Source organism: Prunus mume, linkage group LG6, assembly GCF_029339155.1.
Source record: "Prunus mume cultivar Tortuosa linkage group LG6, ASM2933915v1, whole genome shotgun sequence".
Lineage (NCBI taxonomy): Eukaryota > Viridiplantae > Streptophyta > Magnoliopsida > Rosales > Rosaceae > Prunus > Prunus mume.
This window is the reverse complement of record NC_142703.1, coordinates 8,733,275-8,757,792: the sequence shown is the minus strand read 5'-3', so window position 1 is coordinate 8,757,792 and position 24,518 is coordinate 8,733,275. Positions and strand designations below refer to the sequence as shown.

General features: G+C 37.2%; 2 protein-coding genes across 2 annotated transcripts; one reads left to right on the top strand and one right to left on the bottom strand.

Moving 5' to 3' along the window:
• Positions 1–9,761: 9,761 nt before the first annotated feature.
• Positions 9,762–11,772, top strand: LOC103334207 (nuclease). Its single transcript, XM_008237152.3, has 2 exons — positions 9,762–10,005; positions 10,594–11,772. The coding sequence occupies exons 1-2, from the start codon at positions 9,867–9,869 to the stop codon at positions 11,646–11,648; spliced, it is 1,194 nt and encodes a 397-aa protein (XP_008235374.1). The 5' UTR covers positions 9,762–9,866; the 3' UTR covers positions 11,649–11,772.
• A 222-nt stretch (positions 11,773–11,994) lies between these two features.
• On the bottom strand, positions 11,995–19,800 carry NET1D (kinase interacting (KIP1-like) family protein). The gene is made up of 5 exons (XM_008237153.3): positions 19,599–19,800; positions 19,141–19,212; positions 18,777–19,018; positions 14,004–18,232; positions 11,995–13,342 (listed from the first exon to the last, which is right to left on the bottom strand). Exons 3-5 carry the CDS (start codon positions 18,877–18,879, stop codon positions 12,275–12,277), a joined length of 5,400 nt encoding a protein of 1,799 aa, XP_008235375.2. The 5' UTR covers positions 18,880–19,018; positions 19,141–19,212; positions 19,599–19,800; the 3' UTR covers positions 11,995–12,274.
• Positions 19,801–24,518: the final 4,718 nt, after the last annotated feature.

Sequence of the window (24,518 nt, the reverse complement as noted above, 5' to 3'; positions counted from 1 at the left end):
ACTGAGCTTGTAGTGCTCACTTCTTATCAAAATCTGTGCAGGTTTTGAATATGAGGTTTAATTTGTGACCTGAAAACAAGAAGAACGAGTTGTAGATAGTTTTGGACGTTTGTTGTAAAAATAAATAAATTAAGAGAGTGTTTCTTTCCTGTTATTTTGCTTGAAAAATCACAATGTAAATTACTTTGGTTTAAATAAAGGTTTCTGTTCAATTTTCATATTTCTTGTTATTTAAATTTGTAGTTTTAGTTTTTCTTTACCTTTTTTTTTTTTTTTAAAAAAATTTTTTGGTCTGAAGTTTCTCTTTACCTTACACTTCCATAAGAAGGGAAAAAAAAATTGGGTGTGACAAGCAAGTCCTAGGGAATACTCTGTTCTTCTTCCAGCGGATCTTCTGGCGGCTCTTTAGATTTCTACTACATGGCTTGGCATGAGAGGCTTGTTGTGTGGGAGCTAAGAATCCATAAGTTTAGCAAAAGAGAATGATTTGCTTGAGGAATGGATGATTATGGCAGTGTATTGTGGAATGATTGTGTGGTGTTTTAGGAAAAGTATGGGAAAGGTTATGCTTGAGTCTGGTACTTCTTAATAGCTTGAGGATGGGCTTTCTATTGCTACTGTGTTCTGTGTTTAAGGATTTAGATATTTGGATCAGCATGGTAAGGCTTAGTTTTGGGTGTTTCTGGAGGATGAGCTTGCCTCTGCTGACTCGGGTTGTTTTTGGGTTTGGAAAGGCTAAAGCTTGGGTTTCTGGGGTTTTTAGGCAACTCAAGGATGAGCTTGCCTTGGCTTGTTTCAGGGTGTTTGAAGAGGGTAAGCTTGCCTTTGCGTTCGTTGTCCCCATTTCTGGGTAACCAATGCCTCCCATTTATAAGCTCTGGAAGAGTAGCATGGTTGAGTCTTTGTCCTTTAACGCTGGCATGTAAGATGTTGAAGGTTGAGTGTTAAATATAGTTTTTAATGATGGACGGTGTGACGGTGGAAGCTGGGTTTTAATGCTGGTGGAAGAAACTAGGGTAGCTCTGGCTTTGATGCTGGTGGTTCTATTTGCTTACCCGTGTAATTGGGCTTATGAAAGTGGGCCTGAGTTTTGGTGCCCCCAAGCAGCCCAAAACTTCCACTCTTTAATCCCTCAACGGGCCTCATAGACACTTGTGACCATTCACACCACAACCCACTCTGCAAGCCTTATGCATGCATGCATGTGGTTTGGGCCCACTTAAGTGCATTGAGTGGTTTAACATTGGAAAATGTATTAGCTTGCGCATAGTTATTTGATATTTGCTTGGCATGGCACGTACATTATTTGATCATGTATAAAAAATATTCGTATATTCATTTGGGAATAAATTCCTAAAATACAGCTTGAATTATCATGTGACAACTATTGTACGTTATATTGGGCTTTGAATATCCTTGGGCTTCTCTTGACATTTTGGGCCTCAACAGCTGGTGAAATGATCTGTGTATACTAACTGGGATGTTATATTTCCTACTCAAAGTTTCTTAAAGGGAGCTTCAAGCATTGATCAACACTTCCACTCAACACCATTTGAGAAAAATATACTTGTAAGTGTCCAAAGCTGTTATTGTCATAATTATAGCTAGAGTGATTGTCTTGCATTTCCTACTAGAAATGGCAAGATGGTACCTGTAACACTGGTTACAAAAATATATGTGCACAATGAACCTCATCAGAGTTTCACTTCATTCATATAATCTTTTTGTTCCACCTTTTAGTGTGATTCTTCTCTAGGTGAGTGACACCCTAGCCACACCTTTATTTCAAGTTTGGGGTACATTGTTTTGGTTACTTTTTTAGATAGGTGTATAATATATATTACAAAGAATAAATATATATTATTTTTATTCAATAATATGTGAAAATTATGTATATAATACATTAATTTTATGTGTATTATTGAAAATTTTGTAAAAAAACAAGTGTATTAAACATGAAAAATACATGCGTACTATTGTACGTTTGTTTTTATTTTATTTTTAAAATGTGTATTTTATTGAGTCTTCAAGACGTGTACTGAAAACGGAAGCATTATTGAAAAATACGTACATAAGTGTATAATACGAGTATTAAACGAGAAAATGCTAAATTCTTTATAAAGGTAATAACTCTAAAAATGTAAAAAATCAAAAGAGGACAATAGAAACTCAGGTAATGGCCTAGTAATGGATAATGTTCTAAACTACTTTTATCGAGAAATGAAGATTAGGGAAAAAATATTCCCTTAAAAAAAAAAAAAAGATTCCTGTATAGCCAATCGGCTATACTATTTTTTTAAACGCCCAAAAATGGCTATCTGAGCTTTACATTTCCCTCCCTGCCAGGCTCGCTTCACTGAATCACTTCCCGTCAAAGTCTTCAAGTTCAAGGCCAAAAAAAAGGTGGGCAATTCCTCATTTTAGCTCTCATGGCGCCTCCCAAGAAATCAAAGAAAAGCAAGAAAGAGAGTAAATTGAAGTAAAACTTAAGCTTGTTGGTTCGGTCAGTCGAACCTAAAGCCGCAGACTCTACATTGGTGGGGTAGTTTCTTCAACCCAAGGTTTTTCTTTTCACTAAGCTCAGTCTCCAATTACTCTGCTTCCTCCTTTTTAGTGGAATGCATTCAAATTACTTGTAGTTTTAACTAAATTATCTTTATATTTTGTTTATTTTGGAAAATCTATGATGCACCGACATGTAGAACAGATGGTGGATTTTGTTCTGTAACGTTAAATTCCGTAATGATGTTCATAATTAGAGCACAAAACCTATAAACTGTGCTTTTGTTTAGTTAGGCTGTTGGAAAAATTGGCCTAGGCGCTAACCGCCTGTCTAAGCGGCTCCATTTTTTCCTAACTTTAGCTAAATTATGAACTCGCTTCAATTTCGATGGCGCTATAAGAAAAGCTGGGTTCGATTATGTGTTTTGCATCCTGAAAAGGGAAAGATGTGGTCCAAAAGTTATTGCTAGAGGGAGCAATAGAGATTTTAGCCTGCAAATGAAGCATGTAATTATTAGGAATCTGGTTTGGCCTACGTTGGATGAGTAGTTGGAAATCTGTTGAATCGGACTTGGGAATATCTTGTCTGAAACACATAGTCGGGCTTTGTTTGTTGTTATATGGAAGCAAGTTTTTCTGTCTTCCTATTTCCCTTTTTGTAGATTTTTTTTACATTTTTTCGAGTTGATTTCTGTTTTGAAATTTCCATGATAACTTAACTTTATTCTGTTTTGGTAATGTAATTCATCTGTGCAGATTCTTCACTATCCAATGATGAGGAGGAGGTTTTAAGTATCTCGTTAGGGTCTCTAAGAAGAGTTTTGACCATATATGTTCCCTCGTAAGAGAAGACCTTGTGTCGAGGCCGCCGTCAGGTCTCATCAACGTAGAAGGAAGGCTTCTTAGTGTTGAGAAACAGGTTGCAATCGCCCTAAAAAGGTTGGCATCTGGTGAGTCTCAAGTATCAATGGGAGCTGCCTTTGGGGTAGGCTAGCCCACAGTTTCTGAGGTGACTTGGAGAGTTATTGAAGCATTGGAAGAACGTGCCTTCTAACAACTTAAAACTACGCATTAGAACTAATATTTCTTTTTTCTTCTGTGTAGGTTGCAATATCTGTGATCAGGGTACTTTTGTTTGTGGCAAGGCCAATCACTTTTGTTCATGGAAACCTTCCGAATTCGATGGTTTACAGAAATGTTGAGCAATATCCCAATGCAAGCAATGTTCCTGGAATTCTCATACTTGAGATTGATGCTCCCATTTACTTTGCAAATACCAACTACTTAAGAGAAATGTACTAATTAATTAAACATGAGTGAGAACTAAAGATTTGGTGCTTAAGATAGATAATAGCAAGTACAGGGACTAAGGTTTGGTTGAGTTGTTCTTGAGGTGGTTGTACTATCTTTTCGTTTTCTGGTCATGTTTATGTTCTGGTGAGCCAGAACTAAAGATTTGGGCCTTAAGATAGATAAGTGGCTTATCAATGGGACTGGAAAAGAGATGTCCCACTTTGTTTGAGAAGGTTTGAATCAGACATTTGATTTTTATGATGATTGCACAAATTTTCATCTACAAATTGATTGAATAACTAGTGTAGTGTTTGAAGTTACCAGTTGCTTCTAACCAAGGTGCTTTCTGATAGTGCCACCATAATAGTTAAACACAAAGACCTCTGTGTGTCATCCGTTTGATTCTAATAATTTCCAAGTGTGAAGTTGGTTAACTGGCCTAGCTTTTGAGCCATAAATTACTGAAACCGTCTCATGATGAAAGAATTGATTGTGTTCTCATGATTATTTGTGATCATAGAAACTGCTTTCCAAAAATCCTTTAATCTTTTCTGATGTATTTGGTTTCATTTGTAGACACACAGGTTGGAGAGGACTTGATGAAGGCATCGTTGTAGTTGGGACTTGCATGATTTAAAAGCTACAATGGCTGGTTGCATGTCAACCACATCCAAAACAATTAAATCACGAAAAAAACACTATCAGTGGGTCATCAAACGCCATAGAAAGGCAACCTACTCCGCTTCAGATGGTACCAAGAAAAGAAATACAGGTAATTTCCAAGTGTTCATTGTAAACATACAGGTATTTTTTTTCAGAATTGATTTATCTTGTTTTGTTTTGTTTGTTATATTTGGCAATATCTAATGATAATGCTCTGTGCCTTGTTGCAGTTGCCTACTTATCTGCTGCAATGTTTCTTGGTGATAGTGATGGAGAGGGGATGAATCTTGTAATGTATTTCAAAAATACATATCTCCTCAATTCCAGGACAGCATCAAGGTAACTACATTTTGTATGCACCTTCGTCCATTTGGATAGGCATGTACTTTATTCTGATGTACTCTCTCGGATGGAAATGTGATCTTATGTTCAATTAGAACACTCAGTCTGTTGATATATTTGAATGATGCTTTTACAAAATGATTGACGATGAGACGGAAAAGGTTAATGGATTCGCAAAGGACTCCACTGTACCTTTTAGAGAGAGACTAAAGATCTTGGCTGGGGTGGTAAATCCTAAGGATCTCAATCAGAGTTCTGCTGAGAAGAAGCTTGTGCATGCATACAATGACAAACCAGTTCTTTCACACCCCCAGCACAATTTTTACAAGGTAAACATTGAACATTTATGTTTCTGAGTGAGATGATGAAACATAAAAACCATGTTGTTTGACTTTATCAAGCTCTCTCACATGCAGGGTCCTAATTACTTTGAGATTGATCTGGGCATTCATCGCTTCAAGTACATGTCAAGGAAGGGTCTCGAGTTGTTTTGAACGTCCAAAAAAGGCGGAATAGCCGCCCGGCTATACTATTAAAATAGCTCTTTAAAAATAATATGTTTATGGCGTATAGCCTCTCGGCTATACCCTTAAATATTTTGTTGTATATTGTATAGCCGAGCGGCGATACTGTTAAAATATTCTTTTTTAAGTATAGCCGGGCGGCTATACGCTCTTTTAAAATATTCTGTTTATGGCTTATAGCCGAAGCAATTTGTACGTTAAATATTTTATTTATTAAATAAAAAAAAGCCCAAAAAAGGCTATACAAGCTTTTACCTTTCCCTCGCTGCCTGGCTCCCTTCACTTCCCATCGAAGTCTTCAAGTTCGAGGCCAAAAAATAGGTGGGCAATTCCTCATTTGAGCTTCCATGGCGCCTCCTAAAAAATCAAAGAAGAGCAAGAAAGATAGGAAATATATGTGCACTATGAACCTCAACACAGTTTCACTTCATTCATATAATCTTTTTGTTCCACCTTTTAGCGTGATTCTTCTCTAGGTGAGTGACACCCTAGCCACACCTTTATATTCAAGTTTGGGGCACATTGTTTTGGTTACTTTTTCAGATAGGTGTATAATATATATTAAAAAGAATTAATATATATATTTTATTCAATAATATGTGAAAGTTATGTGTATAATACGTTAATTTTGTGTGTATTATTGAAAATTTTGTAAAAAAAACACGTGTATTAAATATGAAAAATATGTACGTACTATTGTACGTTTGTTTTTTATTTTTATAAATATGTATTTTATCAAGTTTTCAAGACGTGTACGGAAAATGAAAGCATTATTGAAAAATACTTATGTAAGTGTATAATACGAGTATTAAGCGGAAAAATGTTAAATTCATTATAGAGGTAATAACTCTAGAAAAGTAAAAAATCAAAAGAGGACAATAGAGACTCAGGTAATGACCTAATAGTAATAGATAATGCTCTAAACTACACTTATCGATAAACGAAAATTAGGGAAAAAATATTGCCCCAAAAAAAAAAAAGATTCCAGTATAGCCGTTCGGCTATACCTCTTAAATACATTAGATTTAAAGAGTACGTTATACCATTTAAACATAAAATTTAAATAGTATAGCCGAACGGCTATACTATTGTTTTTATTTTAAAAAAGCCCAAAAATGGTTCCCTCCCTGCCTGGCTCGCTTCACTGAATCACTTCCCATTGAAGTCTTCAAGTTCAAGGCCAAAAAAGAGGTGGGCAATTCCTCATTTGAGCTCTCATGGTGCCTCCCAAGAAATCAAAGAAAGCAAGAAAGATAGGAAATTGAAGAAAAACTTAAGCTTGTTGGTTCCAGTCGAGCCTAAAGTTGCAGACTCTGACTGGTGGGATAGTTTCTTCAACCCAAGGTTTTTCTTTTCACTAAGCTCAGTCTCCAATTACTCTGCTTCCTCCTTTTTAGTGGAATGCATTCAGATTACTTGTAGTTTTAACTAAATTATCTTTATATTTTGTTTATTTTGGAAAATCTATGATGCACCGACATGTAGAACAGGTGGTGGATTTTGTTCTGTAACGTTAAATTCCGTAATGATGTTCATAATTAGAGCACAAAACCTATAAAATGTGCTTTTGTTTAGTTAGGCTGTTGGAAAAATCGGCCTAGGTGCTAGGCGGGTCTAGGTGGCTCCATTTTTTTTTTCCTAACTTTAGCTAAATTATGAATTCGCTTCAATTTCTGATGGCCGCTATAAGAAAACTGGGTTCTGATTATGTGTTTTTCATCCTGAAAAGACAAAGATGTGGTCGTAAAGTTATTGCTAGAGGGAACAATAGAGATCTTAGCCTGTAAAAGTAGCATGTAATTGTTAGGAATCTGGTTTGGCCTACGTTAGATGAGTAGTTGGAAATCCTGACAGAATCGGACTTGGGAATATACAGATACAGAAACACATAGTCGGGCTTTGCCTGTTGTTATATGGAAGCAAGTTTTTCTGTCTTCCAATTTCCCTTTTTGTATATTTTTTTTACTTTTTTCCGAGTTGATTTCTGTTTTGAACTTTCCATGACAACTTAACTTTCTTCTGTTTTGGTGATGTAATTCATCTGTGCAGATTCTTCACTATCCAATGATGAGGAGGAGGTTTTAAGTATTTCTTTATGGTCTCTAAGAAGAGTTTTGACCATATATGTTCCCTTGTAAGAGAAGACCTTGTGTCGAGGCCGCCGTCAGGTCTCATCAACGTAGAAGGAAGGCTTCTTAGTGTTGAGAAACAGGTTGCAATCGCCCTAAGAAGGTTGGCATCTGGTGAGTCTCAAGTATCAGTGGGAGCTGCCTTTGGGGTAGGCCAGTCCACAGTTTCTGAGGTGACTTGGAGAACGTGCCTTCTAACAACTTAAAACTACGCATTAGAACGAATATTTCTTTTTTCTTCTGTGTAGGTTGCAATATCTGTGATCAGGGTACTTTTGTTTGTGGCAAGGCCAATCACTTTTGTTCATGGAAACCTTCCGAATTCCATGGTTTACAGAAATGTTGAGCAGTATCCCAACGCAAGCAATGTTCCTGGAATTCTCATACTTGAGATTGATGCTCCCATTTACTTTGCAAATACCAACTACTTAAGAGAAAGGTACTAATTAATTAAACCTGAGTAAGAACTAAAGATTTGGGGCTTAAGATAGATAATAGCAAGTACAGGGACTAAGGTTTGGTTGAGTTGTTCTTGAGGTGGTTGCACTATCTTTTTGTTTTCTGGTCATGTTTATGTTGTAGTGAGCCAGAACTAAAGATTTGGGCCTTAAGATAGATAAGTGGCTTATCTATGGGACTGGAAAAGAGACATCCCACTTTGTTTGAGAAGGTTTGAATCAGACATTTGATTTTAATGATGATTGCACAAATTTTCATCTACAAATTGATTGAATAACTAGTGTAGTGCTTGAAGTTACCAGTTGCTTCTAACCAAGGTGCTTTCTGATAGTGCCACCATACTAGTTAAACATAGAGACCTCTGTGTGTCATCCGTTTAATTCTAATAATTTCCAAGTGTTAAGTTGGTTAACTGGCCTAGCTTTTGAGCCATAAATTACTGAAACCGTCTCATGATGAAAGAATTGATTGTGTTCTTATGATTATTTGTGATCATAGAAACTGTTTTCCAGAAATCCTTTAATCTTTTCTGATGTATTTGGTTTCATTTGTAGACACACAGGTTGGAGAGGACTTGATGAAGGCATCGTTGTAGTTGGGACTTGCATGATTTAAAAGCTACAATTGCTGGTTGCATGTCAACCACATCCAAAACAATTAAATCACGGAAAAAACACTGTCAGTGGGTCATCAAATGCCATAGAAAGGCAACCTCCTCCGCTTCATATGGTACCAAGAAAAGAAATACAAGTAATTTCCAAGTGTTCATTGTAAACATACAGGTATTTTTTTTCAGAATTGATTTATCTTGTTATGTTTTGTTTGTTATATTTTGGCAATATCTAATGATAATGCTCTGTGCCTTGTTGCAGTTGCCTACTTATCCTGCTGCAATGTTTCTTGGTGATAGTGATGGAGAGGGGATGAATCTTGTAATGTATTTCAAAAAGACATATCTCCTCAATTCCAGGACAGCATCAAGGTAACTTCATTTTGTATGCACCTTCGTCCATTTGGATAGGCATGTACTTTATTCTGATGTACTCTCCCGAATGGAAATGTGATCTTATGTTCTATTAGAACACTCAGTCTGTTGATATATTTGAATGATGCTTTTACAAAATGATTGATGATGAGACGGAAAAGGTTAATGGATTCGCAAAGAACTCCACTGTACCTTTTAGAGAAAGACTAAAGATCTTGACTGGCGTGGTAAATCCTAAGGATCTCAGTCGGAGTTTTGCTGAGAAGAAGCTTGTACATGCATATAATGGCAAACCAGTTCTTTCACACCCCCAGCACAATTTTTACAAGGTAAACATTGAACATTTATGTTGCTGAGTGAGATGATGAAACATAAAAACCATGTTGTTTGACTTTATCAAGCTCACTCACATGTACAGTCCTAAGTACTTTGAGATTGATATGGGCATTCGTCGCTTCAACTACATATCAAGGAAGGGTCTCGAATTATTTTGATAACGTCCAAAAAAAATGGAATAGCCGATCGGCTATACTATTAAAATATTCTGTTTATGGAGTATAGCAGCGCGGCTATACCTATAAAACATTCTTTTTATGGAGTATAGCCACCCGGCGATACTCTTTTTTTAAAATGTTCTATTTATAGAGTATAGCCACGCGGCTATACCATTGTGCTTCGGAATATTCTTTTTCTGGAGTATAGCCGAACGGCTATACGCTTAAATATTCTATTTATATCGGCTATATGGTTGAAATATTCTTTTTATAGAATATAGCCGCTCGGCGATACTATCTTTTAAAATGGCTTATAGCCGGACGGCTAAACATTAAATATTCTATTTATTAAAAATAAAATAAAAAGGCTACACAAGCTTTTACCTTCCCTGGCTGCCTGGCTCGCTTCACTTCCCATCGAAGTCTTTATGTTCAAGGCCAAAAAATAGGTGGGCAATTCCTCATTTGAGCTTCCATGGCGCCTCCCAAGAAATCAAAGAAGAGCAAGAAAGATAGGAAATTGAAGAAAAACTTAAGTTTGGTTCCAGTCGAGCCAAAAGCCGCAGATTCTGACTGGTGGGATAGTTTCTGGCAGAAGAATTCTTCAACCCAAGGTTTTTTTTTTCACTAAGCTCAGTCTTCAATTACTCTGCTTTTTAGTGGAATGCATTCACATTACTTGTAGTTTTAGCTAAATTATCTTTAAATTTTGTTTATTTTGAAAAATCCATGATGCACAGACAAAATTCGGTAATGATGTTCATAATTAGAGCTCAAAACCTATAAACTGTGCTTCTGTTCAATTAGCTAAATTATGAAATCGCTTCAGTTTCTGATGGCCGCTGTACGAAAACTGGCTTTTGATTATGTCTTTTGCATCCTGAAAAGCGAAAGATGTGGTCGAAAAGTTATTGCTAGAGGGAGCAATATACATTTTAGCCTGTAAAAGTAGTATGTAATTGTTAGGAATCTGGTTTGGCCTAAGTTGGATGAGTAGTTGGAAATCCTGACTGAATCAGACTTGGGGAATACACAGACACAGAAACACATAGTCGGGCTTTGCTTCTTGTTATATGGAAGCAAGTTTTTCTGTCTTTCCTGTTTGCCTTTTTTGTAGATTTTTTTTAAAGTTGATTTCTGTTTTGAACTTTCCATGATAACTTAACTTTGTTCTGTTTGGGTTATGTAATTCATCTGTGCAGATACTTCACTATCCAATGATGAAGAGGAAGGTTTTAAGTATTTCTTTAGGGTCTCTAAGAAGACTTTTGACTATATCTGTTCCCTTGTAAGAGAAGACCTTGTGTCGAGGCCGCCATCAGGTCTCATCAACATAGAAGGAAGGCTTCTTAGTGTTGAGAAACAGGTTGCAATCGCCCTGAGAAGGTTGGCATCCGGTGAGTCTCAAGTCTCAGTGGGAGCTGCCTTTGGGGTAGGCCAGTCCACAGTTTCTCAGGTGACTTGGAGATTCATTGAAGCATTGGAAGAACGTGCCAAGCACCATCTCAAGTGGCCTGATTCCAACAGAATGGAAGAAATAAAGTCCAAACTTGAAGAAGCCTTCGGATTGCCCAATTGTTGTGGAGCCATAGATGGTACACACATCATTATGACCCTTCCTACCGTTCAAACATCAGACGATTGGTGTGACCTGGAGGACAACTACAGCATGCTCTTGCAGGGAATTGTTGACCATGAGATGAGGTTTCTTGACATTGTAACTGGTTGGCCTGGGGGCATGACGGTGTCTAGACTTTTAAAATGTTCAGGATTTTTCAAGCTCTGTGAAGGTGGACAGCGTTTGAATGACAATGTTAGAACTTTATCTGGAGGAGTAGAGATTAGAGAATACTTAGTTGGTGGGGTTGGCTATCCTCTTCTTCCCTGGCTCATAACTCCTTATGAAAGCAATGGCCTCCCAGCTTCCATTTCCGCTTTCAATGCCGTGCATGGGGCTGCAAGGTCACTTGCAGTAACGGCATTCTCGCAGTTAAAGGGCACTTGGAGAATCCTTAACAAGGTCATGTGGAGACCCGATAAGCGGAAACTTCCAAGCATCATCTTGGTATGTTGTTTACTTCACAACATAAGAATTGACAGTGGAGATATATTACAACCAGATGTTGCTTTATCTGGTCATCATGACTCGGGATATGGCGAACAATGCTGTAGGCAAGTTGATCTGTTGGGGAGGACTGTGAGGGATATCCTAGTGAAACACTTGCTGCACAGCAAGCAGACCGCTGCACCAAAGTGATTCTTGTTCTGCCAGTCTGGTTTAAATGAGTTGGAAGTTTGGAACGGTTTCAATCTGTAAAATTATTTGCTTCGGCAATTTCACCGGCACAAGCCATATACAACATGAAATGCTGAATTGCTTATCTTATTCGCATTGACATGCATAAAAGAAATGTATGTATGTTTTTGACAAACTATGTGAATCAGCCATCTTTGTATGGCGGCTTAGAAAGTAGAATGGAAGCTCATTTTGTCAAAGTCTACGAGAACTTGTAACACCAAAGAAGTTTAAAGCCAAAAATATACCACATAAATAAAACATTTTTATTTTAAGTTGTGGCATACAACTCGCTACTAACAAAAAGTAAGACAAGCAGCAATATATATATATATATATGCAAAAGAAAAATAATATGAAAAAAAGAAAAGCAAACACCATCTGAGTGGGTTTCCTTTGATTAGAAGATGGGGCCTGGCATGTACAGCAGGATCTCAAAACTAAGCAAGACCCAATACTCCTCTCTATAAAATATGGCAAAACAAGTAGAGCTCTCTAAAAAGAAAAAAACTTATGGACAATGAGACAAAACTAATGCCTCATCATTACTTTAAAACTATACCATGGGACCATGAAATTCCATTGCTTCAATCTCCCTTGGTTGGGGGCTGTATGCATGCACAGAAGGGCGCTTTCTTGCGTTTCTGGTTAGTTCTATTGCCACCATAGATATAGTCCCTCAGAAGAACTCTTGTTTTCCGCTCCGTGATCCTTGTTGATCCTCTGCTTTCTTTTTCACCATCAAGTTTCAGTAGAAGAAATTGCAGTTTCTGCACCTCCAACTGTAGCCGCCCGATTTTTTCGGACCCTCTTTTTGCTTGCTCTGAAAGTCTCCTCCTCCTCACACTCCCACCTTCATCCGACACTACACCCGAAGCTCCATCAGAGAACTGAGGACCATCTTCAACGTTCTTCATCAATTTTTGATTGACATCAAACAACTTAGTGATGGCCTCGTCAGCTTCTTCCAGCTGCCCCTTCACGTTTTCAAATTCAATACCTTTGCCCTTTTTGCTCTTTTCAGTAATCTCCACCTTCCTCTTCAGATCTTCCACGGTTATTTGAAGGTTTGTCAACTTTTGTACATCAGAATCAAGTCTTTCTAGAATCCTTCTCTTGTTGCCTTCTTGACGGGGCTCTGTAAATCTCTTAGAGAGCTCTAATTTGTCCACGCCCAATTCCTTCTCAACCAATGATTCTGAAGAGGAATATTTATTCTTGTGTGCCTTTACTGCTTCAGTCTGACTCTGGTCAGTTGTTACAGCGTCCACCTTCTGGCCCTTGCCAACCATGAAATCAATGCTGGCATCCTGGTCAGTGGTTTCCCACAACTCAAGCATCTGACCATCAGCCTCTATGGTGTCTCTTCTGCTTATCCCATAGGATGAACACTCAGATATCTGATCAAGAATGATGTCTTTTGTCAGAATTTCATTTCCTGAGCCAGATATTTCACGCTTCTTCATAGTGTTACCAACCCCATCCCTGAATTTCTTTTCTACCTGATTTGCGGAAAAATGCCTTTCCTTTTCCACTATTGCCTTTTCAATAACTTTAATTCTTCTTTGTAAATCCTGCAAGTCTGAAACACCATCTGATACCATGGCCACTTGATCTCCATCCAAATGAGAGCTTTCAGCATGCAGAAAGTCATCCTGGATACAAGTGGAATATAGATGTGTCAAATTCAAATGATATCCAAAATCACATGCACCATTGAACTATTGAAATCAAATGCAACATGCCATACGCTGAACAATTCATGTTCAACCCAATGTAGATAGAAACCAGCTTACTTTCCGTAAAATTTCCCAAAATTGAAGTACCATTTTTTTTGTTAATATATATGAAATTTGAGGCCTCAAAAGTAAAATAAAAGGAAGTTCAAAGGAGAATCCTGGAGCCACAAACAACTTGCATAATTCTGATGATAAACCATAAATTCAAATACTAGCTCCGCAATTCATCTGATATAAAAAGCAAGTCTTTCAAAAGACTTTCTGGCTAGAAGACCATACACGATGGCCTTGAAGCAAAGAACATAATTGCATTAGTGAGAACTCATGGGTGCATGTCTAGATGATTTTTGAAGAGTTCATGCAGGTTCAAAAGAGGACAGAAAATGTGCAGAACCAATCAAAAACTGCTAACCCATTATGGATAAGGAAATAAATGGAGTAAAGCTTTAAGTTCCAGATAGAAAGAAAGAAGAGAGTATTGACGCTTTAATAAATGGATCATCACCTCAGTCTAGGGACAATTGAAACTTCCAATTTCCTATTGAAGAGAGAATGTATAAACAGACATGGAGATTACCTCTGATTCTTCTGTGTCTAGTTTATGAGATGTGGCGTCTGCAAGCACATGCTTCTCAAGTGCTGTTGTACTCTCCTTCACAGAGATGACAGCTGGAATATAGGCAGCCAACTGAGCTTGTAGCCCTCCATTTTCGTATTCCAGAGTGCTGATCCTTTCTTTCATAATTTTGCTCTCCATACCTCTGGAATTGCTTCTGTCTTCAAGGATCTGACATGCTTCAATGAGCTCGCGGATCTTTCCTTCAAACAATGTTTCACGAATGGTGGAGATCTGCAGTTCACCAAAAAACGTGGCAGCCTGAGTCAACCACATTTCTATCTCTTCTCTTCCCTTTTGCAGTTCATTGATCAAACCTTCCTCTTTAATTTTAGTTTTTTCAGCTTCTTCATGCATTTTCTGAAGTTCTGACTCCAACTCTTGATTCGCTTCACGAAGGCATCCAGTCTCTTTGGCATGATGATCATTGTCTGCATATAGTCGGACGATCTGCTTCTCTTGATCTTCTAGTACCACCTTAGCCTCATCATACTTACCATTCAGATCTTCCACTAATGTATGCAACTCTTTCTTTTCACTCTGAAGTGCATTCAAGATCTGCTCTGCTTCCAGAAGCTCATTTTCTTTATGAGACAATGCATCCTTTGCATTTGCAATTTCACCATTCAATTGATCATTGCCAGATTTAACTACTTCCAGCTCATTCTCTGACCTAATTAATGACTCCTTCAGATGTAAGCTTTCCATTCGTATAACTCCCAACTTCCCCTCCAATATTCTTACCTTATCTTCCAAGTCATTATTGCCAAGATGAAGTTTATCCAAATAGTCACTGAGCTCTTCTAGTTCCAGTAGCTTTCTGGAAATAAAATCCTTGAAAACAAGGGAAAGGTTACTGTGATATATTGTTTCACCAAACATGACACATTTCTCCTCTTCTAGGTTATGCTTCTCTTCCCCCAAATCCAATGCCATTTTTGTCAAAGCTCCTTTATCTTCAAGTATCTTGGAATTCTCTTCCAATAGACTCTTGTATGCACTTTGCAAGTCCAAGAACTGCTCATGCAGATTATCTATTTCGGTCCTCAATACTTCCTCTCTGTGATCACCCTCCACTACTTTCAATTTCAATTCTTCATTCATCTCCTGAAGTCTTTGAGCCCCACTCTGCAACACCAAGAACTTCTCAGATTGGGTCCTGAACTTTCCATCCAGGGTGTTTCTTTCTCTCGTAAGATTTCCCGCATCGAGTTTCAGTTGGTCAAGCATTTCTATGAGAACTGACTTCTCAATAACCAACTGCTGATTTTCATCACGAATAACAGAGAGAGAATTTTGCGTGTCCTGAAGTTTGACAAGTATATGGTTAAGAAGCATTTCGTCTTGCTCAACCTTTTCTCCATACCCAAGGTTTGCATCAACGTCAACAGCCTTCAACACCTGATACAGCCCCATTCTCAGTACTTCCGTTTGCAAAAGGAGAGATTTAATCTCCGTCTGTTGTTCAAGATTTCCATGCTCTAGGTCAGAAATCAGTTTCTTTGACATTTTGGATGCCTCCAAGAGATTCTGACGCTCAAACATGAGAGACAAGTTCTTTTCTTCCACATCTTCTACACATTTTTGCAAGACAAAGATTTCAATCTCCGCATTCACAGCTTTGTCTTCTTCCTCTTCGTATTCTTTCTTCCTGCACATACCTTCTGCTTGGAGCTGAGAGATCTGTGATTCCATACCAGCCATCTGGGTTTCACTCAACTGAACAAAACTGACATGTTTTTGCTTCTCAGAACCTAAGCAAACATGTAACTCTTCCACTTTATGAAGTGCTGATTCTCTTTCCTTCTCCAGAACAGAGAGTTTCTCTTCTATTTCTGCATATCCTTTTTCCAGATCTTCCAGTCTTTGCCTAGTAGTGTCCAATTCAGAAGCTAAGCTTTCTCTCTGAGTCATCAGAACAGACTTCTCGTTATCAAGCAATAGGCATGACTCTTCTAAACTCTTTGATTTAACCCTCCAGCCTTCAAGTTCAGCATTTGCATCACAAAGGGAATTCTCCAAAAAGTTATTCTTCTCTGATGATTTCTTCAAATTCTCAGTCATAATCTGTAATTGGGAAATTAGGGCGGCATTTTCAGCAAGAAGAGTGCTTTTTTCTTCCAGAAGAGACTGACATGATTCTTCTAACTCCTTTACCTTCCCTCTAACCCCATCTAACTCAATGTTCAAATCAGAAAGGGAATTCTCCAAAAGAACATTTTTCTCCAGAAGTTTCTGCATGATTTCTAACTTTTCTAAAAGGGCCACTTTCGCACTTTTATCAGCCTCACACATCTGTTTTAGCTGTAATTTTTCATCCTGTAATTCCTTCACAGATGACCCAAGGCACTCTGGATCCAAGCCAACTGACTCTACCTGCTCTAGCATTGCTTGGTGTTTCTTGTTCAGGTCATTGAGTTCCTCTTTCAGACAGTATATCTCTTGCTGAAGAGCATTTCTTTGGTCCACTCGAATTTCAACTTCCTCTTCAAGTTTCCGAACTGTCTCCCTCAAGATTAAGATTTCATCTTGTAGATTTTTTATTGACATTGATGAAGACAAATTGAGCTCACTTAGGCTCTTGTTTTCCTCCTTCACCTTCTGGACTTCATCCACCAAACCCTGATTACGAGTCTCCATGTCCTTAAGAATTAAAGCTCCATTCTGAAGCTCAGAAACCAGAGATCTAAGTTCCTCCTGGGATTGAGAATGCAAATGTTGCAGCGTTTGGAAAGCAGTTTCAGCCTCCATGAATCGCAAACGCTCTTCTTGTATGCAAGTCCAGAGTCTACCTAACTCCTTCTGCTTCTCTGTAAGCTCTTCACCTTGAGATTCCATTTTCTGCACCAAAGACTCCAACTCAGACTGGAGAGTCTGATTTGATTTTTCCAGCAGAATACACTTCTCTTCAGAACCCTTTAACTTCGCAACTCCGTCATCTATTTCAGAGTGTAGCCGTTGGGCCTCTTCTTGGGCACAAGAGAGCTTATGCTCCAGACTAGATATGGTTTCCAAGCACTGGTCGTACTGGAGAGCAGCAGCTTCCTTTTCTTCATTTAATGTGGCAATTGCTTGCTTCAAAGTTTCAACTTCATGTTCAGCTTTGACAGCTTGCTCGTTAATCCTTCTGGCATCCTCCTCAACACGAAGTATTTTATCCTCCAGATTTGATATCATCTCCAGACATTGTTGATATTGTGCAAGTGCAGCTTCTTTCTCATCTGCCACCCTTGTAAGATCGTGCTTTAGAGCTCCAGCTTCAGTTTCGGCTTTACTAGCTCGATCATTGAGCTCTCCAGCATCCTTTTGGGCACAAGAGATACTGTTCTCCAGACTGGAGATTTTGTCCAAACATTGCTGATACTGAAGAAGACTAGCATCCCTTTCAGCCTCTAACTTGGTATGTGCTTCCTTCGAAGTTTGAACTTCAGCTTCAGCTTTGCTGGCTCGTTCACTCAGTCCCCTGGAATCCTCATGTGCACGCGAGACTTCAGACTCCAAAATACTTAATCTCTCTAAACACTGTTGGTATTGAAGTAAGCCAGCTTCCTTTTCGGCTTCTAACTTAGCAAGGGCATTCTTTAAGTTTGAAATTTCTGTCTCTGCTTTACCCAGTTGATCAGACTCAGACAAGGATCGAGCCTTGAGGTCATGGATTCCGTTGTTATGCATGCGGTGTTCCCTTTCTTCAGTGTCATGAAAATTGAGGCCCTTTTTCGCCCTTCCTTCTCCAGACCCAAATAGATCATTTAGCTGTTTCAAGCCCTTTCTGCTTGGTGCAGAGTCAGATTCTTCTGTAAATGTTCCATTCCTTTTGACAGCATGGAAATGGGATGAGAGCCCCAGAGCATCTTTTTGCAATTCCTCAAGATCTAATAATGCCCGTATAGGAGGTGGCATCTCAGGTGTACGGGGATCAGCCTCACTAGCAGAGGAACCTGCAGGAGACTCATCTCCAAGTGCAAGGGGAACTTGGTTGGGAAATGCTTCTGCCATGGTCCGATGAGCCTGGCGGAGTGCCCCAGTTGCATGATCATATCTTTCAGCTAACGCGCGGTATGCTCGGTAGAACTCTTCCACCAATTTCATTAATTCTGGGCGTTTTTTATAATACATCTCTGCCCTCCTAGCAAAGGAATCTGCATCTTCTTCAATTAGCTTGATCATGTGTTTGACTTTGGCATCCATATCTGTTCAAGAAGTTGAAACATAATAAATGATACACATTTATACATATAAAAGAGGGGGAGAGAGAGAGAGCGAGGAGAGAGAGAGAGAGAGAGAGAGAACAATATTGCACTAGATGAAACTGTCAAGTATTATGATTATCTTCTCAACACATCAGGATAACATTTGACAAGGCCAGTATGATCACACTGATATCGTTGAGCCATCAACAACAGAAACTGAAAATCCCCCGGCTTATATACAATTCTAAACTACTAACTACCTTAGACACCAAGTTCTCACTAACTTGGATGAGATGCACAGTGGTTGAGAAGGGGTTAGATGCATCTTAACCATCCAACAATCCATGTTTAATCTAACAGTTAAGAAAAAGAGAATTCTTTATAATTTTTTTCTTGACAGAAAGAAGTAGAATTATGTCAGAATATGCAAGGTGGTTTACACGATCAAAAATTTATGATGTCTGACGAGGGAGTTTTACTTTACTCCACATACATGAGAAACACATGAAACACAATTGCATATCAAACCAGTTATATATATTACCTGTAAGATTTTCCTGAAGCCATCTTGAATTCTTCGGGCTTATGTGGCTGTCCCACCACCAAGAATACTTACGTCTGGAGTCTGCTTGTGACGCAGTCGCCATAACTCTGGCCAATAACAGCACCACCTTCGAAACTGATGCGGTAATAGTCCGATCCACAAACCAACAACAACCAAACCGAATTCAGTAATTCTTGGTAGGATGAAGCTTAGAGTACCTCTGGCTGCTCACACAGTCACACCTAATCACCAAAATCCACAATATGGTATCAGATGAATTAGAACTAAATGGTAGGAGGTGAGATCAGATTCTTAAAAAAATAAAAATAAAATTGTAGGAAAATTAGAAAAAACAAGCAAGTACCTGATCAATAAAACTCAAGTCCAGAATCATATGCTCAAATTGACTGATATCAACTAAGTTTCTACAAACTACCTGATCAAGGACACACCCAAAAGCAGAATGATCAGACTTTGGTCAAAAAAATAACAAATTCACAAGCTTCAGAGAATTACAAATCCACACGTCTTTTTCAATCAGCGTTGAAGCAAAAACTTCAGTGATCATGCATGATACAGCTCACAGAGGATTAAGACAAACTGATCAAGTAAACATTAACACAATTTCCACGAAGCAGAAAGATTTTAATTGCCCAGAACCCAAAAATGAAAAATGAAAACAAATAAAGTCATGGGCAAGAGGATCAACTCCAAAAAAAAACAAACAAACAAACACATTGCTCCATGAAGATATACATAATGGGACCGATTTTCTGAATAGAACGAGTGAAAAGTACAGGCAAAATGATCAAACAAACTTACCCAGAAGAAACTGAAACTATTTCTCTCTCTCTCCTTGTTCCTTATTTTGCGTTTTGATTGATTAGCAGCAGTGACAAAGCAACTTGAGCTGCTTTTGCTTTACTCTTTCTCACCCCATGTTTGTTAGATCGGTCGGTCTCCGTCTCAAAATGAATGTCTCTGTTTCTCTCACTGTGTTTGCTTTGCCTTTATGTTGTGGTTTGGTATTGGTACTGTTTCAGCTTTTTCTTATGCAAACTGTCAAAGATGAAACAAAATATATATATAATAATAAAGAAAATAAAAGTAGGTGGAAAAGACCCAAACGTTAATTGAAATTAATGCATTTTAATCCTTTATTTTTCAGATTTTATTTCCATTTTCGGTTTTTGGAAAATCAGAGCATTCCAGTTCTTTTCCTGAGACTAAACCCACTGATTCTCAAGGAAAACATGCGAAATTACAATCCTCCCCATGTGGTTAGGTTAGGATATCAAAAATGATTTTCCTTTGGGTTTGCAGATGTTTGACTCTGTTTTTGTGCATGTTTTTAAGATGGTGTTACCAAAATTGCCATAAGGTTCTAAATATTTATTCTATCATACATGACATGTCTTAGATATGACTATGACACCAATTGAGCATTAAAAAATGTAGATCCAGACAAAAATGCTGTTGGATGTGAGAATGCCTATCTGCCTATGTGATATATTATACGCAATGTGGAATATAATTTTTGGACCAAAATTAAACTATCCCAATTAAATGACTTCTTTTTTTTTTTTCATCTGGTAAAGCGATATTTCAAACTATTATAATGCATAAAAAGGGGGATTTGAATTTGGGTACAAGAGAGCGAACACATTGGCTTAACTAACTAGCATAATCTACATTTGCGAGTTTCCTTAACAATTCACATTTGACCAAATTTCCTTTACCAGGAGTCTAGGAGAGTAGAAGCTCTGGTACAATTAAATTAACCAGAAATTAACAAAATTAATAGTTATCCATAACAATGAATCAAATCGTGGGTGTAAATTCAAATTACAAAATCGGATTCCTTTTATAATAAGATCAGATATCCTTGATTCTCCCTTCAATATTTGACCAGAAATAAAATTATACCTTAAATAAATTCATAGCCGTTGGTTGGTTTTTTTTGTTGGTAAAATACCCGTTGATTTATTTAATGGTGTCTAAAGCAAAAATGTGATAATTTGGAGCAGCACCTTATTATTGCAATTAGCATTAAAATGAAAGGGCTTTATGGTAAATAGCATGCAAAGCATACGACAATCTTTGACACTTGGCAGAAATGACACGGTGTCAATCACAAAAAGGTGGGCGGTGGGCAAGGACGGTTGGCATTCGTCACGCGACTAGGAAAATTCTCCATCCAAATTGGACCACGTGTATTTCCTGAAGATGCATACCCCACATTTCATTCCTTTTAAGTAATTTATTACGTGTGAAGTAAATCAATTTAGAATATAAAAAATTAACCAATTATCGCTTGAGAATGCTTTTGTTTTCAGTTTCTAATTTAGGAGTGAGAAATAGAGAGAATGTAAAATGAAATTTTCGTAGAGTCGGTTATTTTGAAAATAAAATTAACTAAGAATTAGAAATAATTTTTTTTATACAAGTGATATTTTATTGACAAAAAGAATATTCGAACTCTGGTGCATAATAAAAAACACATTCGCTCTCAGATAATATTGACAAAGGTATAGAAAGTGACATGATGTTGAATGCAAGACATCATATAAAGATAATATTGACTCTTTAAATCCATTAATTTTATTTGAACTCTTCAAAGGTGACTGTTTGGATTAAAGATTAACTATTAGTTTTTTTTTTAATTAAATAAAAGTTTATGGGAAGATTGACAACTCTCACCACTAGAGTCAAGATAGACTTACAATCGAACTTGAAGGACTTACGTGTGGTACCTAACTGCTAGCTGCCTCAGGTATGGATTTATGTATGGTAGTGAGACTCAAATACTAGTGGGGCTATACACAAGAAAGGGACCTTGCCAACTGAACAAATAGAATATTTAAAAAAAGAAATAGGATGCAAGTCATTTTCAAAGAGGGGAATGCTTAGAAACATTGAAGATGTGAAATGATTAACAAATAATTGACCCACTTTATGTTTCAATTGGTTATATAAATGTATGGACCTTATTATAAAACAGCAATGCTCCAATTCTATAGCTATTAAAATAATAAATAAATAAATTAAAGATTTTATATTTGTTGTTCTTAGAACAATATGTCAAACAGAGTAAATCGAGAAATTAACTGTTTGTTTTTCTGTAAAACGATTGAAATTCAATTTGTTATGGGACAATTGATTTGTGTAAAAAAATATATGAAATCTGAAAAAAAAAAATGAAAAAAAAACAAGGAAAGAAGAAGAAGAAGGTAAACGTGGTTTAATCATAACACCAGTAAAGGAAACCTGAAAAAGGGTTTGTCCACCCATCAATAGTTATAATTGATATGCATATGCCTCCATAAGCAGTGATGTACTGCTCCTCAACCTTTTTCCTTTTTCCTTTGCTGATCCCATGTCAACTAATTGTGAGAATATTTTATTTTATTGATAAAAATGCTTTTTTAAATTTTTTTTTTTTTTTTTTTAAAAAAAAAAGATAGATAGTCCAACTCTCCATGTAAGTGTGACGATAAAATAATTTACCATTGTAAACTCTGAGAATAAATCTTAAGATAGAGATAGTTCAACTCTCTATATTAGGTTTTTATCATCTTCATTTGATAGAAATTAGTCCAATTCCATTTTCAGTAAGAATTGGATCGCTCCACCTCAGTGCTTGTTTCATGAAAAACGTCAGTCAATCATCCACATATAATAAATTGAAACAGAATAACCCCCATAAAAATTTATTGATTTATTCCTTCATTATCTTGTATTGCTGTTAGTTGATTTTAATTTCAAAGTCTACATAAGTGGGAAGTGATATTGTTTAGACTCTTGTATGCTGAAAAAGACATTTTGAAGATGAATTATTGAAGAAGAAATAATAGGTTTGTTGACACACATGTGATGTAGTCGATGATTATAATAACATTATTCAGAAAAAGGTGTCCAAATTAGCAGCCTCTCAAATAAGGCCACAACAAGCTCGCAGGCTTTGACCGTTAGATAACAATACTAATTAGGAAGGATATTGTCAAAAATGATGTAAGACAGCAGGAGAGAGAGAGAGAGAGAGAGAGAGAGAGAGAGAGAGAGAGGTGAGGTGTCTTCTAAGTTTAGGGTCACCCAGTGTGCTTCTAGTGTGGCTGAGCCTGAGTCTCATCTTGCAAGTTAAACCATGGGGAAATTTAATATTATATATATATTGTTTTGCTTTTCTTGTGAGCAATTGATGACTTGAAAACAAGTCACCGAGCCACATGTGACATGCCTCTGAAATAAATTAGTTTGAATCTGCAATTTCAGTTTGCAATGAGATCACATTTGTCACTAGCAACTGAATCACTGGAAACCAAACAGTACAAGTTAGTCCGAATATGGTATTCAACATGTCATTAGTCATGTGTCGATATTATTATCGCTAACAGAACGCGACATATCTTTAATAATATGTTGAGATTATATTATCCCTACCAAAACGTACCGATATTTGGTTGGAACTTATAGCGGAGTGTGTAGCATCACCAAACCTATGTGCAAAATTTGTCATCCACCAAAAAGGCGACCCTACACACACCAACCTCCATAACTTAGGATGTCCTCCTTTTACTTTAACATCAGATTAAGATAGAACAGTAAAACATGAAATGAAAGAAGAAAGTTATGGAGTGGGCCCTCAAGCAAAGTGGACTGTAGATCTATTTGTGGATGGATTGGTTTAGGCATCATAGATTCCAAACAGCTTTTTATCATATAATTTGCCATCATGCTGTTAGGTGAAAGCGTGGACAAGTGTGAGGGAGAGCCAAGTAGGCCACTTCCTCCATCAGAGCTTCATGATGCATGTGCTGCCGTGCTGGTTTTAAAAAACTCTCCGTCTTAATCACACCAACAGCTTTGATACATGACAGATTTGCCATGCCCATGACAAATAATAATAATAATAGCTAGCTAGGTTGTTGCCTTGCCCCTTGGCGTCTTGGGAGAAAAGCCATTCCATGCATTTTGTCATTTCTTCATAAACCTTTGTTATTTTGTTCAACATACAATTACACCAAAAAAGTTTAAATGACCCACTGATCTCCTAAATGGCCCATATATAGTATATACTATTGAAAATAATGCATTAATAATTTTAGAGATTTGTATTCATAAGGATATATAGATTTCCTCCCCCACCCTCTTTTAACTTTACACCAAACAAGTGAAAATTTGTAATTTTAACGTTCCATCAAATAAATTTATAAAATAACACTTTGATGTACGGGATTTTGAGTTCAAATTTTATGAACCATCAATTGTTGAATTCAAAAGACAACGCATTATGCAAACATGGATTAGGCCACTTGGAGAAGATAGAGAGCATGCTCACTGACACTCGAATTCGAGTCCCTCTCTTTGTTAATGATAAAAAAACACACATTAAACCAAATAACAAATCTTTTTTTTTTTTTTTTCCTAAGTAAGAATAAATTGGATATGTTGGCTAGAAGTCCAATCATAAAATATTGGTTGACTTAATTTCAAGCAGCCCAATCGACAACCAATTTAGAAGTAGCCCAATAAAGCCCAAAATCACAGCAATAGACGGCCCAAGATGGAATTGTGTCAGTCATCATATCACACGGATAATTGTGCCAAGTAAGCACCACATCAGATCAGATCAACGTAATGGGTTGCCATATGACGAGACAAAAACAATAATATTTAAATAGCAGGGAATTATCCAAAAAAATAAAAAATAAAAAAAGAAAATTTATGGATATAGTTTCCTAC

What these genes read in the sequence shown, in the direction of transcription:
- LOC103334207 (XM_008237152.3), top strand. Translation starts at nt 9,867, where the DNA reads ATGGCGCCTCCCAAGAAATCAAAGAAGAGCAAGAAAGATAGGAAATTG. An exon ending in GAAGAATTCTTCAACCCAAG is followed by an intron (nt 10,006 to 10,593) that starts GTTTTTTTTTTC and finishes TCATCTGTGCAG; the next exon opens with ATACTTCACTATCCAATGAT.
- NET1D (XM_008237153.3), bottom strand. Translation starts at nt 18,879, where the DNA reads ATGGCGACTGCGTCACAAGCAGACTCCAGACGTAAGTATTCTTGGTGG. An exon ending in GCTTCAGGAAAATCTTACAG is followed by an intron (nt 18,233 to 18,776) that starts GTAATATATATA and finishes CTTCTTGAACAG; the next exon opens with ATATGGATGCCAAAGTCAAA. An exon ending in TAGACACAGAAGAATCAGAG is followed by an intron (nt 13,343 to 14,003) that starts GTAATCTCCATG and finishes ACTTGTATCCAG; the next exon opens with GATGACTTTCTGCATGCTGA.